Source organism: Morus notabilis, unplaced genomic scaffold (genome assembly GCF_000414095.1).
Source record: "Morus notabilis unplaced genomic scaffold, ASM41409v2 Scaffold604, whole genome shotgun sequence".
Taxonomy (NCBI): Eukaryota; Viridiplantae; Streptophyta; class Magnoliopsida; order Rosales; family Moraceae; genus Morus; species Morus notabilis.
Genome location: NW_010362300.1, coordinates 622,167 through 636,944, shown reverse-complemented (window position 1 = coordinate 636,944; position 14,778 = coordinate 622,167). Strand labels below are relative to the sequence as shown.

The window sequence follows — 14,778 nt, the reverse complement described above, 5'->3', positions numbered from 1 at the left end:
GAACAAATAAGCGCATAAGAAAAAATCAAAAGGCATTTCAAAAAAAAAAAACAAAATCAAAAGACTAAAATCAGAATCCATCTTATTTATAATTCTGCTAAAAATTGAGAATCACACCAAAACAAAAGCTTACATTTTCTCAGGCCATGTGTTCATAAGAAAATAATTGCAATCAAGTTACGAAATAATACATTGACAAATAGCTACATTTAGACTCTGGGCAAAGAAAAAAAAAATCAAAATCTTTGGTACATTATGTACACAGATGTAATAAATAACCCAAAATGGGAAAAATGGAAAGAAAAGATTCCTCTCGTCGAACATGAATTCTATCAATACCTCAATTTGCAGTAGAATAACAATGTTTTGAGTATTGGTTGTCACTTGTTAGACCACTGGAACTCTATCTCTAAATTCCTTGATGGCCCACTTTTGCTTTCTGGCAACAGTGTGTACTCTCCAGCAACCGCTCCCAGCATCACCACCCTATCAATCTGGATAGTTACTTTCCCGAACGAACTCTGTAAGAAAGATTGGAAGCAGTTTAGTTAAGGTTTAGTAAACCCAGAAAAAACCGAACGGGAATGGTTATATTTTGGGACGAAAGCAAATATTATGCGAGAAAATATGCATTATGATAATTATCAATGGTCTATACCTTTCCCATTTTGCTCTTGTTCTTGCAAGATATATGAAGTTTCTGTCCTTTTGGAGGACTCTCAAAGGACCAGGAAAAGCTCTCGTCCCACTCTGGATTTGGGCCAGTTGAAACGATCTGACAGATTGACAGAATCCATTTCAAAATTTAGTCACAACTAATTTTAAGTTTTAACACAAAACAAACATAAACAGGGACGGTGAGGTAAGACAGCATAACTATAAAAAAAATTTGGCTTGGAATGGGTGTATAATCAGAAATCCAGAAGCCTTGTCAGACCATCTTGTGGTTTCTCGAAATATGTACCATGTGACTTGACATTTTTTTTTTTTTCCTACTTTTGCAAGTTGAAACAGGAATGAAAAATATCTACAACTTCATTTGGTGTTTACACACAGCGAAGATGCAGTAAATGGTCCACAAATACAACAGTGTCACATCAACCAACCAGGAAGTCAACTTGGATAACTCTCCTCAACAACTAGCAATTTCAAGATAACTATATAAAGGTGTTTTTGAGAATGTATCAAGATTCCCAATGAAAAAAATGAGCAGCACAAACAACACGCATGTTGCTACGGAGCTAGCCAGAGATCTTTTACCAAGTATAGTGAAGTTTTTTGAAGTCGCGAAGATTATTATCCCATGGAAAGAACAGAATTCACTAATCTTGAATCATAACAATGTTTGGTTGGAGGATTCAAACCATGATTTGAATCATGGTTCATGGTTCACTACAGTGTTTTCTCTCACAAAAAATACACGTAAATCGAAAATGGTTTTAATCACATGATTCTAATCTATGAACCAAACGTCTCGGAGTGAAGTAAAGAAACAATTAGAAAATCTATAAACAAATGCCGAAAGTAACAATGATTAAAAAATAATAAGTATATGAAAGCTCTCTACCTTGGTTTGCTTCGGTGGAGTATTGCCAAGCGTAAGCTTGCAATAAACACTAGGGTTTCCCACTGACTGCTTCATATTGTTCCCGCGCTTGATTATGACGACCAATGTTCCTGGTAAACATTGCAACAAAAATTCTGCCTTCTCCTGAAACCGAGGTGGGCCAGACTGGATCAAGTATTGCAGCAAGGGAATTGCATCTGCAGCAGCAATTGACTGAGCCCTAGAAACTTCAGCTGGGCATGCCGACCAAGCTTGCCTCAGAAGAAAAAGTGCATCCAAGGCGGCTTCTTGAGTTGCCTCTGACCCTGTCTTGAGAGAAGTAACAAGATGGGGAATACTGAGTGTTGCAGGCTCAGTCGCTCTCAGACGTGGGAAATTGCCAAAGAGAGCATTTAGCGCCTTCAGGTACTCCTCATTCACAGTTCCAGAAGCCCATAAATCTTTTTCGATAGCAGCTGTTACACCACAAAGTTTAATTACAATCTTCTTTTATATGGAAAAAGCCCTGTTTGGTGGGCTAGGCAATCAAAGAAAAAACTGGTTCTGATATGTAAACAGATCAAAGGAAACAAATTCTTTATCAGTTCAGTAAATTACTCAACCAGTGATGCTCAACCTTAAGAGGGACTTCTATGCACATCTAAAAAGGATCAGAACTCGGCGGAAAAATAAGTGAAAAAGCAAATCAATGATACTGGAGAACATCTCATCATTCAGAAGGAACCCACCAGATTGCTCAGGAAAATTGGACAAAAAGAACAAAAAAGAAAACCTCTCAAGTGACAAGACTGATTTGAAGTTTTGTCACACGCATATATCTTTATAAACAAGCATTTTCATTTAAATTTATTAAGTGGTTTTACTTCATTTTGTTTTGTGAAGAAAAATACTCACAATGCTAAACAAAATTTTGCATACGAAGAAAAGAAGGGAAGATGAAGGGGAAAGGAGAGAGAACTTACCAGTGATGGATCTGACTGTTTCACTAGAAGCATACTCTTGAATGGTGTGATTAGAAAATAGAAGTTTAACAAACATTGCAGCTTGAACAGCTGTTTCTGGTTCGCTGGTCCCAATCAAATCCAACACAACCTGAACCCCACCAGCCTCTGCAACGGCTCTTTTGTTAGATCGACTGTACATCACAAGGTTTTGCAAAGCACATATGGCTACAACTTTCATTTCTTCGGTCGGTTGTTCTTCAAGAACATTAACCAGGGCACGGCAAGCTGAAACAGCGTCAGCACTTCGAGCAAGTGCCTCGTTCTGAAAAAGATCACCAAGAGCCAAAGTAGCTAATAATCTTGCTTGCTGAGCTTGGGTTTGTGGATCCAAAAGATACTGAGACAGCGGTAAGATGGCAGACTTTGTAGCTTTAGTTTCTCTAATCTTCACATTGTTCAACAATACTTCCAACAGTCTGGCAGCAGTGTCCTCACACTGATGACATCTGAGAAGTTCCAAAAGAGCTTCTATAGCACCACTTTCAGCCATTGCCTCGGCACTGGCTGCATCGTCACTTTCCAGAACCAGCAGGGCGTTCAAAGCACCTGTTGCTGTACTTTCTGATCCGGAACGAAGCAATCTAACCAACACAGCAACTGGCACTTCCAAATAATATTCAGAACTAAATTGAAGAATACTTGATAAAACAGAAGCAGCAGACTCCCACAGTGCATGGGGAAGTGAAGGGTCAGATTGTAGTATCACTTTGGATATTTCTACGACACCACCCTCTTTTGCAATTTCATTGGGCCAAGTTAGTGCGATACTAACAAGAGCCTTCACAGCTCTTTGCTGCAATATGTGTATACCAGAGCCTAGAACCCGTATAAGGGGACCAATCACTTGCTGTGTCACGGGATCCTTTTGAAGATGTTCTTCTGAAAGTAGATGTGAGAGAAGCTCTGCTGCCAGCTGTTGTACTGCCGGAGAAGGAGAGTCAAGTAAAGGGATAAGTGGTTCAATAGCTTGGTGAGAGGTTAAAGTATAATCAGCACGGCACTGTGGATGCTCCAAGATATTAACAAGAACCTGGAGTGCACTATGCTGTCCATCGGGACCAAACTCTGGTCTTGTTAGCAAAAGGAAAAGGGGCTCTACTACTTTTGCAGCAGATTGTCCTTTAGCAATGCTAGCATTGTTAGTCAATATACGGAGCAATTCTGCGAAAGCTGCACAGAGAAAATCTGGTGCTTCATGGAGGATGTCAAGCATGCTTTCAATAACTCCAGCTTTCACCATTTCCATCTTACAAGCAGGCCTGTCTTTCCCTAGCTTCACAAGAGCTCTAGAAATAGCCTCATGTAGCAAGTAATTCTTACCATAGAGAAGGCCAACAAGAGGAATAACTGCACCATGCGCAGCAACCAGTTCTGCCAGTTGCTCGTCATCAACAAGCTTATCCAATGCACGGACAACTGAATGCTGTGCAGGACTAAACTCAGTTACAAGAAGAGAGACCAGAGGCTCAACACACCGTGCTGCAGCCATTGTTGACCTGATTCTCGTATTTCCAAAAAGAACACAACACAATTCAGCAGCGTCTCCTTTAAGCTCCATTGAACTGTTTGATGAAAGGATCCTGCAAAGAACATCTACGGCATTCATTTCAACATCTGCAACTGCTAGAGCTCTTGATGGATTTTCACTCAATAACCTAACAAGTGCAGCAATAGCTGCATGCTGTTCTCTTTCCAGGCCAGTATTGAGGATCTCCACTAAGGGTTGAACAGCTTGCCTAGCAGATTCTGCATTCCTAATATGATCAGCAGAAAATAAGCTTTCTAATGCTTTTGCAGCACTATACCTAGCACCCCTTCCTCCTAAACGTAGAACTGCCACGAGTTGACCAACAGCACCAAATGCAGATTCATGTTTCCTAATTTCAGCACTGCTGAAAAGAATACCCAACAGATCGGTAGCAGCTTCCTCAGTTGCATCTTGGGGACCAAGTGATAGGTACTTAGTCAGAGCTTCCAAAACTCCTGATTCTACCATAACAATTTTATTTGATGGACAGTCCTTGGCAAGCTGAGTCAGAAGCCCAAGTGCCAGAAATGGTGCTCCAGGGCGATCTGGGATCGGTTTAAGAAGATCAACAAGTAGAGGTATTGCTTTCCGTGAAGTAGCGCCAACCCTTATGTCATCGACTCTAAACAACCTCTCAAGAGCAACTTGCTCTGGATAACGCACCAACCCAAACTCCTCTGACAACTCCAGAAGATTGCTTATATCAGCATCAGCACAGCCAAGTAGGGAAATAAGCCCACCTGCTGCACCAGAATTTGCAACAGATAGAAGTGTTCCCCTGCTACCATTACAGACAAGACTAGCAACTGCCTGTGCAGCAAAATATCTGTTTGCTGACGCCTCTGACTTCAACATGTTTGCAATGACGGGAATACATTTCATGGTCGCATGTGCTCTTATGATATCTCTATCTTGAAACAAAATTGCTAACAATAACGCACAAATCCAGATGCTGTTATCTTCTTGAAAATCAATCTGCTTATATCAGCACAAAACAGGGGGGAAAAAAACGTTCAAAATAGGAGAAAAACGTTAATGAAAAAGTGCAAACTCCTATACATCTCAGTATTTGCGTAGTAAGTGGAAAATTACCAAAACCACTCGTAATGCCTAATCTGAAGACATAAGGCTTTTTTGTATGAATACCCCTGAACTTGACGTGTTTGGCGATTTAGTCGCTAAACTTTCAATCTTGACAATTGAACCCTTAAACTAGAGACTGTGTTGCACCGTAGGTCCTTTGACTGCTTCCGTTAAAATTTAAACAGTTTTTTGTCACATGATTTGCATGTGACCTTCTTTAAAGGGCATTGGTCGTCCTTAACTTCTTTTTTTTTTTTTAATAAAAAAGAAGATCCCAAAACAAATTCAAAAGAAAAAAAAAATCAAAAAATGAAATCGAAAAAAAAGGTAGTTGAAAAACTCATATCACAGTGACCACGCCAAGCGATGGAGGATGATGACGATTTCGAAACGGCGGTGGAGTCCGATGAGTTCCGGAGTTGCACCACCTCCCTCCATGAGTTCCGACAGCGCCTCCACCCCATAACCAAATTCTTAGCCACTCTCTCTAAGCCTCTCATTCTCCAAAAATATGTTCCCACCACTTTCTTCAAGACACATTTCAGACCAAAACCCACAATTTGAAAAAATAAAAATAAAAATATAGAAACAAATACAAAAACAAATTCGTACCCTCAGACCAAATAACAGTAACAATATGGTACCCAAACAGAGAAAAAAATGAACAAAGACAAAATGAATATAAGAAAATAATTCCCTTCAAATAAACAGAATTGCAGAAGCAATCAAACTTCATATTTGGAGCGATCTGGTAATCAGTGTTTTTGGTTTGTTTGGGTGTTTTATAGAATATGGAAAATTGCAAGTTGCAACTCATAAAGGGGAGAGAGAGAGAGAGATATATATATAGGAAGAAATTGCTTCAAAGTTCAGATCAGAGAAAAACAGAGAGAAGGAAAGGGGTAGCTTTTTTTTCCCTTTTTATTTATTTATTTAATGACCAATTTGGTCAAAAGGACCAGATTGCCCTTTTCAAATGTGAAAACCACACTGTTTAAGAGTGGACCTACTATGCAATTAATTTCAAAATTTAAGGGCTCAATTGCGAGGATTTTTAGTTGAAGGACTAATTCGCCAATCGCGAAGTTCAGGGGCACCCATGTAAAAGAGCCAAATCAAAACTGACTGAATGCATCCTGTTTTTCTCATGGGGATTGTAATATAAAGTCAAACAAGAAAGTTATTACCTGAGAATAACGTGAAGAACAATTTGCGATCCTGTCGGTGAGGACTTCAACTGCTCCGGCCTCCATAATCACTATTTTGCTCTTTTCATCATGACAGGCAAGAACAGAGAGCAGCCAAATGGATAAATCAACACCAGAAATAACTGCTGTGCTCGTATCAGACTCATCTGTCCTGGTTTCTTCTTTATTATGTCTAAAAATGCTGATGGACTCCTCGTTATCCACTGGGTTTGCCGAAGACGACTGAGAGGAACTTAGCATTGCAACAAGAGATTGAATGACAACGGTGCATGAGTTTGATTGACTAAGATCTTCCACCACCCTGTGATGACTGACTTTTGCGGCACAAATAAGGAGTGCAACTCCCCCAATTTTAACTTTTATGTTTGCAGAATTGATCACCCTTTTGGCAATTGATGATATACATCCAGAGGAACTGGCAACGGTGTCTCCTAGAACAATAGGCTGGTCTCTGCAGAGTCGTGACAAAATTTCAATAGCTTTATCCTGCAACGTAGGTGATGCATCAGCAATAGAAAAAACTATAGGGGCTATGCTTTTTGGGTATTCTGCCAAAACTGCCCATGCAGGTTTTGTTTGCCCACCACTCATTCCTCCCGACCTAGACAGAATAGCAAGTGCATCAAGTGCCTCAGCTGCAGCAGCGGATCCACTATCAGCAGATTCTAGAAAAGAAACTAATGCAAGAACAGTTCCCGAACGATTTACACAATCGTTCAAAGCATAATCAATTTGGCGAGAGTGGAGAAGGCGAGCAATTGCCGCTGCTGCATGGGTCTTCCCAGATACTGTGCCTTCACGCAGAACTCTTGTAGCGGGCAGAATAATTTCTTCAGCCACTGCTTTCTCCGAAACTTCATTATCAAGAATAAGATTTGCCAAGGCACATGTTGCTAGCTCTGCAACATCCAGAACGGCAGAGTTAGCAAGGACGTTCAGAGGAGATAATGCATCCCTAGCAACAGCAGCCACTTCTTTATTCTCTTTAATTGAAAGAAAAATCGAAGCAAGGCAACGTGAGGCCTCAACCGGGATTGTTTCAGATTCAGCATTAAGCAACTTCATCACTGACCAAAGAGTTTTAACAGCAATTCCAGTTTCACGCAAGTCTTTCCTAGTTTCGAAAATTCCAGCTAGAGCAGATGCAGACTTGGCTTGAGTCTCTTCTTTAGTTGAGCTCAATATTTTTATCATCGTCTCTATTGCATCATTAGCAGCACTTCCTTCACGCAATATATCATTGAGTGGAACCACAGAGAGCATACTTCTTAAAGCATCCAAAACATATGTTTTAGATTCAGGAAGATCACTGGTTAATAATGCAGTCAGCTGGCTAATAGTTGCAGTATCAGATTTATGGATTAAATGATTCAAAGTCTTTGCTGCAATTTCTTTCCCATTCGCACTTCCATTCTTCAGAAGCCATAAAAGTGCAGGAACAGCATCAGCACTTTCAACACAAGCACGAATATCTTCACTGTGATTGCACAGGTTCCGAAGGATTGTTGCTGAATCTTCCTTAGCTTTCACGGATCCGGTCTCCAGAATCTGAACAAGTGGAGGTATGCCACCAGCAGCAGTAATAGCCCATTTACTCTCATCATTTTCATTAGACAACAGACCAAGAAGCGCAACTGCACATTCTTGTTGCTGTTCAGATGAAAGTCCAAGAAGAGATATCAATAGCTGAACCCCTTCACGGCCCTGCAGTGCACGCCATAGACTGCCGTCATTATTGCAAAGTGTAAGCAAAGCTCTTACAAGCTCATCCTGAACTTCCTTTGCTGCCATTGTAATCAAACCAACAAGTAAATGTTTTGCATCGGAATTTGCAAGTTTAGTTGAGAGTATTGGATTCCCATATAAACTGGCAAGGGCTTCTATAGTCCGTTCCCGCACAAGAAATGGTAGGCGAGGTTTTAGCTGTGTAAGCAAAGTCTGCTCAACAGCCAGAGCATCTGATGCTCTGGTTAATTCTGCTTTGCTATCATATATCATAAGAGCCGAAGCTAAAGCCCCCAAGGTATCAGCAACTTGGGCAGGTGAAGTACATGATTCAAGGCTTTGACCAAGACTTGAGATGACATATGATAAACCACCAGAAATGTTTGCTAAAGCACACATCGCATTCTCCTGCAACGCTTGAGCATACTCACCCTGCATGAATTCTTTTGAAGGGGCTATTGTAGCATTTATGAGAGCAGGAATACCATTAAAATTAGCTATATCCCGCCTCGCTTCTTTGCACTGAGCAGAGAGAGATTTAAGAGCACCTGCAGCTTCTGCTCTGACGGAAGCTTCATTACCAGGCCCCAATAGCTTGAGAAGTTGTTTCGTAGCCTCTGCAGCTAGCACCTTAGAACAAACAGACGCATCCTCCTTCATCACACATGCAAGAAGAAAGCACACATTAGCTTGAGTGCTCGACTCTCCAGTTTTCAGCAACTTCACTAGTATATCAACTCCTCCGGCTTGTAATGTTGCTGTCCAGAATCCTTCCGTGCTGCTTGAAAGGTTTCTTAGTGACCCAGTCAACAAGCCATCAACCAAATTACCATTTTCCAGCTGCCCCCAAAGCACTGGCACAACTCCTTCAGTTGAAAAAATCTTTGACCCAACATGATCTCTAGCACCACCTTGAGAAACAGCATAGATGGTCTTTGCTGCAGCAACTTGACCTTCTGCTGAGCTAGACTTGAGCAAACCAAGCAGTGGCGGAATACATCCACCAAGCAAGACTTTTACCCTCAGTTCATTCTCCTTACACAGAGAGCCTAAAACAGTAGCAGCTTGTATCTTCACTCCAAGTGATCCTGATCGGAGAAGAGAAACAAGAACTGGAACAGCTTGAGAATGAGATCCGACAGCACTGAAAGCATTTTCACGCGTATCAACAAGTTCCAGCAACTGCTTCAATGAATACTCTTTCTCGTGTACAGATGAAGAACTCTGACGTAGCTGCTCAATGCATTGGGCAACACTTGCCAGGGTCCCATCTGGATCCTCCATGCTACTGCGGTCTCTGCAAACAATTTGAGAATGTCAGATATACATAGCGAGATCTTGCTGCTTTAGAACACAATATTGGCAGAACTTGGTAAGCGACTTATCAACATTGACTGAAGTATATATTAATCAATTCCTTAATTAAATGGTTGTCAACCCACACAACCCCCTAGGTTGACAGAGTGTAGCATAACTAAAACAACAAAATAACAAATAAGAAGCAAAGGTAATTGAAATAGAATACAGTAATCACAGGATTCACGTCAACAAAATGAGAACCACGGCCAGCAAGAATAAGGGTACCTTAAGTATATAGATGTAAAAATTGCTTAATAATTCGAGGACGTGTTTTATCCTAGTCTCACTTCTTAACAGCTTCTAGAAGAAATACCATGAAGGTAATATACCTGGAAAATTATAAGTATATTCTTTCAAACTACTTAGTGTCCCTTAGTTGGAATTTTAATGTATCCCTCCCTCAGATTATTCCTTTAAGTCGTTAAACTACTTTGCTAAAAGAAGAGATGGGACCTTTAAGTTAGTTAAAGTTTTGTCTAAGCAACCAAATGCAATGTATACACCATAGCATAATATAAAGGAACTCTTCATTATAAACAGGAAAATGATGCGGAGGAACTGGCTTAGAAAGACCCCTAAGATATTTAATCCTATTCAACGTTGAAGTTCGCTCAAATTATGGAATATGCTTGGTCCAAAAACCATGAGAATTACTAGAAATCAGCTTAACAACAGTCAAGTAAAAACAACTAGCAGGTTGTCGAACGATTTTTTCTGTAAATTAAGAAAAAAATCATTTGCATATGATAAGGTTTAAACAGACCTTGACCCCATCTTTGCTACAGAAAGTGGAGTTGGAGGCTCCGAATCTTGAACTTTCATATCACCATTTCTTTCCTGCAACCATAAGACCGTATGCATTAACATACACATGAATATCCATAAACTTTTCAAGTAAAGGAACTAGAGATGATATTTAAATGATGTAATGATAGAGAGCCACAAAGTAAAAACATGAAAATAAAGAAAACACCAGAGATATCCGGAATACATGTGGCCAACATATTCCTAACTTAACAAGAATTCCATGTTAGAACGCACAGTAACGAAGGTAAAAAGTAAATTCAGCATACAAAAGAGTATAAACATATATATATATATATATACATATATTATATGTATAAATTTCATTCCCTTACTATCCAACCTAGAAATAAAAAGAATAACAATTTGATATTCTTATAAGAACGCATCTCAATAACCTATTAGGGGGATCACGTGTGTGCAAGTCATATAATTGCAACCCAAGTAGTGGCACTATCGAGAAGTTCAGCTACTTTAGCTGCATTAAGTCAATATTAGCAGCTTTGGCACTGTTCATCCAGCAGTGTAGGCTTTTTATTCTTATTTCTTCCTTTTTTCAATGGATCTTGCACCGGCATTGTGCATCTGCTCAATGGAAAGGCTTAAACTTATTTGTTTTAGTGTACCTATTTTTTTTCCTGTATAACATGATTCACTGTTTATATATATAAATATATATTTTCATTTTAGTATATAAATCCAACATAAGTCCGTAAACAAATAGGAGAAAACTACATATAAAACCAGAATTTTCGAGATCTCTATAGCTTCCAAAGAGTCATTTCCGAAACCCAAAATTTCAACAGCCATGTAGATTTATGGTCCAAATAATCACAACCATGCCAAACTGAAGAAAAATCCATACATATTGATAGAAGCAGGGCCAGCGGGATCAGATTCATCCCACATCTACACCCACCAAGAGACTATTACAGCTTCATTCCATCCTCGCAAATTAGTTTATTTATGATCGCCCTACAAACAAACTTCCCCACCCCCACTCCTTTTCTCACTCGAGCCACAAATCAAAAAAAGTAAAAAAACACGAAAATCCATGTGAAAAGCGTAGACAAAAGTGTAAAACACGCACCAAATCATTAGTGGCAAGGCTGCTGCCATTGCTGGCAAGCCTCCAAGACAGCGTTGTCGTCGCCAGCTTCGCTTCGCTTCACAATCCTGATCAAATCAAGCGAGAGGCTTACTTGCCGTTCTCCAGATCTACCTCAGAGACACCGTCCAAAGCATCAGTCAAACCCCTCCTGCCAAAGAACAAACACAAATTCACAAACGAGAATTCCACTCCACCACAGTCAGATGCAGATCAGACTATCCTAGTAAAGCTTAAGTCACCATTACAGACAAAACAATCCAATCTGAAATAAATTGGAAGAAATAAAATTATTGAAGGAATTCGCAGAGCTAAATCCAATGAGTACAATCAATAAGATAACAAAGTTCAATTATTCTACCTAAGACGAACTCAAATATGCTCTGTTTGATTGAAGAAGAACGAAAATGAAAAAACGTAATTTTTTCAAGCTCGAAACTCAATTAAAGAGAAATTCAACCATTTCTCTCACGAAAACGAAACTCAATTCAATCACATTCATGGAAAACTACAAAGTTCCGACAGATTTGACGTCATTACGGCGAATCCGGAGAAGATCGAGCTCAATCAAATCAAAGCCTTCAGCTTTTCAGCGAAGAGTCGAACAGAAGAAGAAAAAAATCGCAAATGAAAGCACAAGAATCAAACGAAATGTATGAATCTGGTCTCAGATTTCGAAGAGATTCAACAAAGTTCATATGAATGCAATAGAGATAGAGAGAGAAACTGACCTTGAGAGAGGAGAGAGAGAGAAATGGAGGGAGTTTGGAGCATCAATTGGTTTCGTGAAACGGAAGCGAAGAAGAAGAAGAAAGAAGCTTACCAAAAAGCTTATGAGAGAGAGAGAGAGAGAAGGGGAAGATATAGATATAAATTTCCCGTATTTTCTCTTTCTCTCTCCCAGTCCTATATATTCTGTGTGTGTCTTAATAGAAGAGTGTTACGTTAGATACTGGAGGAGAGAGAAAGTCAGGACTGTGAAAGGGAAGCTTTGGTGAAATAATAGCCTCACCGTCAAGAGTCTAATTGGACGACCGACAATTTATGAGCCCATAGAGCTTCTCGGCTCGGCTCGGCTCGGCTCGGCTCGGCTTCAACTTGGCTTCAGCTTTGCTTTTGCTTTTTTTTTTTTTTTTGGTTATTATTGAGAGATTTATAAGCCGTCAAAATATGAATTACTGTTTTCAATCGTTATATATATATATATATATATAAACCATCTGTTTTGCATATTCCTTATTTTTAAATTTAATCTGACGTGATATTCATCAGACACAACGATTAAGAATCGGCCCTATCTAGAAGGAAGTGCTACAAGAAAAATACTTATTATTGTGTAAAATTATGATGGGACATGCATTTTTACTCCATATAGTAAGAATTATGCTTTAATTATTTGATTAATTTTTTAATAGTCTAATATGGAGTAAGACTAGTATATTGTATTATAAATTATTAATACGTATATGCACAGTTTTGATCCTTAAGACATATTTGGTACATCATATAAACACTATGTATTATATTGTTTAATAATAATATAATATTTTGTGATATTTATACATTGATAATTTAATACGATATTTAAAATTAATACAATACGAAGTGTGATATTTAATATGAAAAAAATCGTATTATGCAATTTAACTTAAAATATCATATATAAAACATATAAATTATTTCACAAATATCAAGGCTCAGGATTGGGTTTTAGGGCTGATGTTGGGGTCGAGTTTCGGGACCGAAATGATGTTGGGTTTATATTTTTAAAAATTATATTTTGACCCATAAGCTTTTCAAAAATTATATTTTGACCCCTAAACTTTTAAAAAGTATGTTGTGATCCCTCAATTTTTATAAAATTATATTTTTGACCCCTCAACTTTTTTAAAATTATCTTTTTGCCCTTTAATTTTTAAAAATTACAATTTGACCTTTTTCAATTTTTTTTACAAAAAGACCCCTATATAGCAACTCTACTTTCTCCCTTGCTTCCTCAAAATGTTGGGTTTGGGTCGAGATTAGAGTTGAATTAGATTACGATTAGGCCTAAATTTTACCTTATTACAAACTAATTAGTGAATAGATTACAATAGTTAAAATAGTATAATGTTTAACAATACCACAAACTAAACACCGTATTGTATAAAAATTATAAAATGCAATACAATACTATACGATACAATACAATACAATACAATACAATATAATGCACCAAACATGCCCTAAGAGCACTTTTTAGTCCATATCTTAGACCATTAGGAAATGCATATTGTACCATGTATTAGTATTGTAACATTTTATTCCACAAAATTTGTATTTTGGGAAATTATTGCTTATTTTGATTTTTGGAAATTTTAGTTTTTGACGCTAAATAAGGATTTTTAAAATGTAGTAGAGATTATCACGTTCTTTTTATTGTCGCTAAAAAATTCTTAAGAAAAATACAACATTTTGCATTTAATATAATATATTTTTATATAACTATTGGTAGTATGCAACAAAGAGGCGTTGTTATCTCTATTAAATTTTATATACTTCATCAATTTTAGTGGTAAGGATTAAACTGTCAGAAAACTAAAATTTGGAGTACAATCAATCAAAATTAAAAATTGAGTAATTTGCATTCGTAATCTCTTAATTTTTTAGTAAGTGACATTTTAATTCCTATTTTTTTTTTAATTTTAACAAAACAATCCATCAACTCTTAATTTATTTGCAATTTAAGGTTTTCCCTCCATCACTTTATTAACAGAATATATCATGTGCTCCAATATAAGAGGGTATATTAGTAAAGCAATAATAACTTATAATTAAAAAAAATAAAGTAAAAAACAAAAATAGAAATCTCAAATCTGCAGACTTAAACGATAATCAAAAAAATAAAAAAATAAAAAAATAAAAAAACTTGAAGTAGAAGGAGAGAAAGAGAGAACAAAGATCCAGCGGTGGCATGGGGAGAAAGAGAAGATTAGGCGGCAGGCGATGATAGTTGGTGTGAGTGCGGGCGGGAATAGAGGTTGTTTTTGTTTTAGAGGTTCGGTCCTTTTTTAAGGTTTGAGGCTATTTAGGTCTTTTCATTCAAAAAGGGGCAAATTTACTGGTCAGAATCATTAAGGCCTCGTTCATTTCACTCACCGATTCGAGTTTTTAATTTTAAGTTTCTACACTTAAAAACTCTTAAAAAATGTCACATTTAACTTTTTCTGCTACAGTTAACTCTCAGAAAATATCACATTTTTGCTCGAATTGAAAATTCAAATCTACGAAATGAACGAGTCAAAAGTTACGAAACCTTACAGAAAACCTTAAAATGCAAACAAATTAAGAATTGAGGGATTATTTTACTAAAATTAAAAAAAGAAAAACACTAAAGTATCATCTACTAAAAA

The 14,778-nt window shown here is 37.8% G+C and overlaps 1 protein-coding gene across 1 annotated transcript; it reads right to left on the bottom strand.

Annotated features, from left to right (window-relative positions):
- Positions 1-143: 143 nt before the first annotated feature.
- LOC21403040 (protein CELLULOSE SYNTHASE INTERACTIVE 1) lies at positions 144-12,233 on the bottom strand. The gene is made up of 8 exons (XM_010101642.2): positions 12,118-12,233; positions 11,369-11,537; positions 10,238-10,311; positions 6,370-9,412; positions 2,530-5,074; positions 1,568-2,022; positions 659-775; positions 144-521 (listed from the first exon to the last, which is right to left on the bottom strand). Exons 3-8 carry the CDS (start codon positions 10,294-10,296, stop codon positions 381-383), a joined length of 6,360 nt encoding a protein of 2,119 aa, XP_010099944.2. The 5' UTR covers positions 10,297-10,311; positions 11,369-11,537; positions 12,118-12,233; the 3' UTR covers positions 144-380.
- Positions 12,234-14,778: the final 2,545 nt, after the last annotated feature.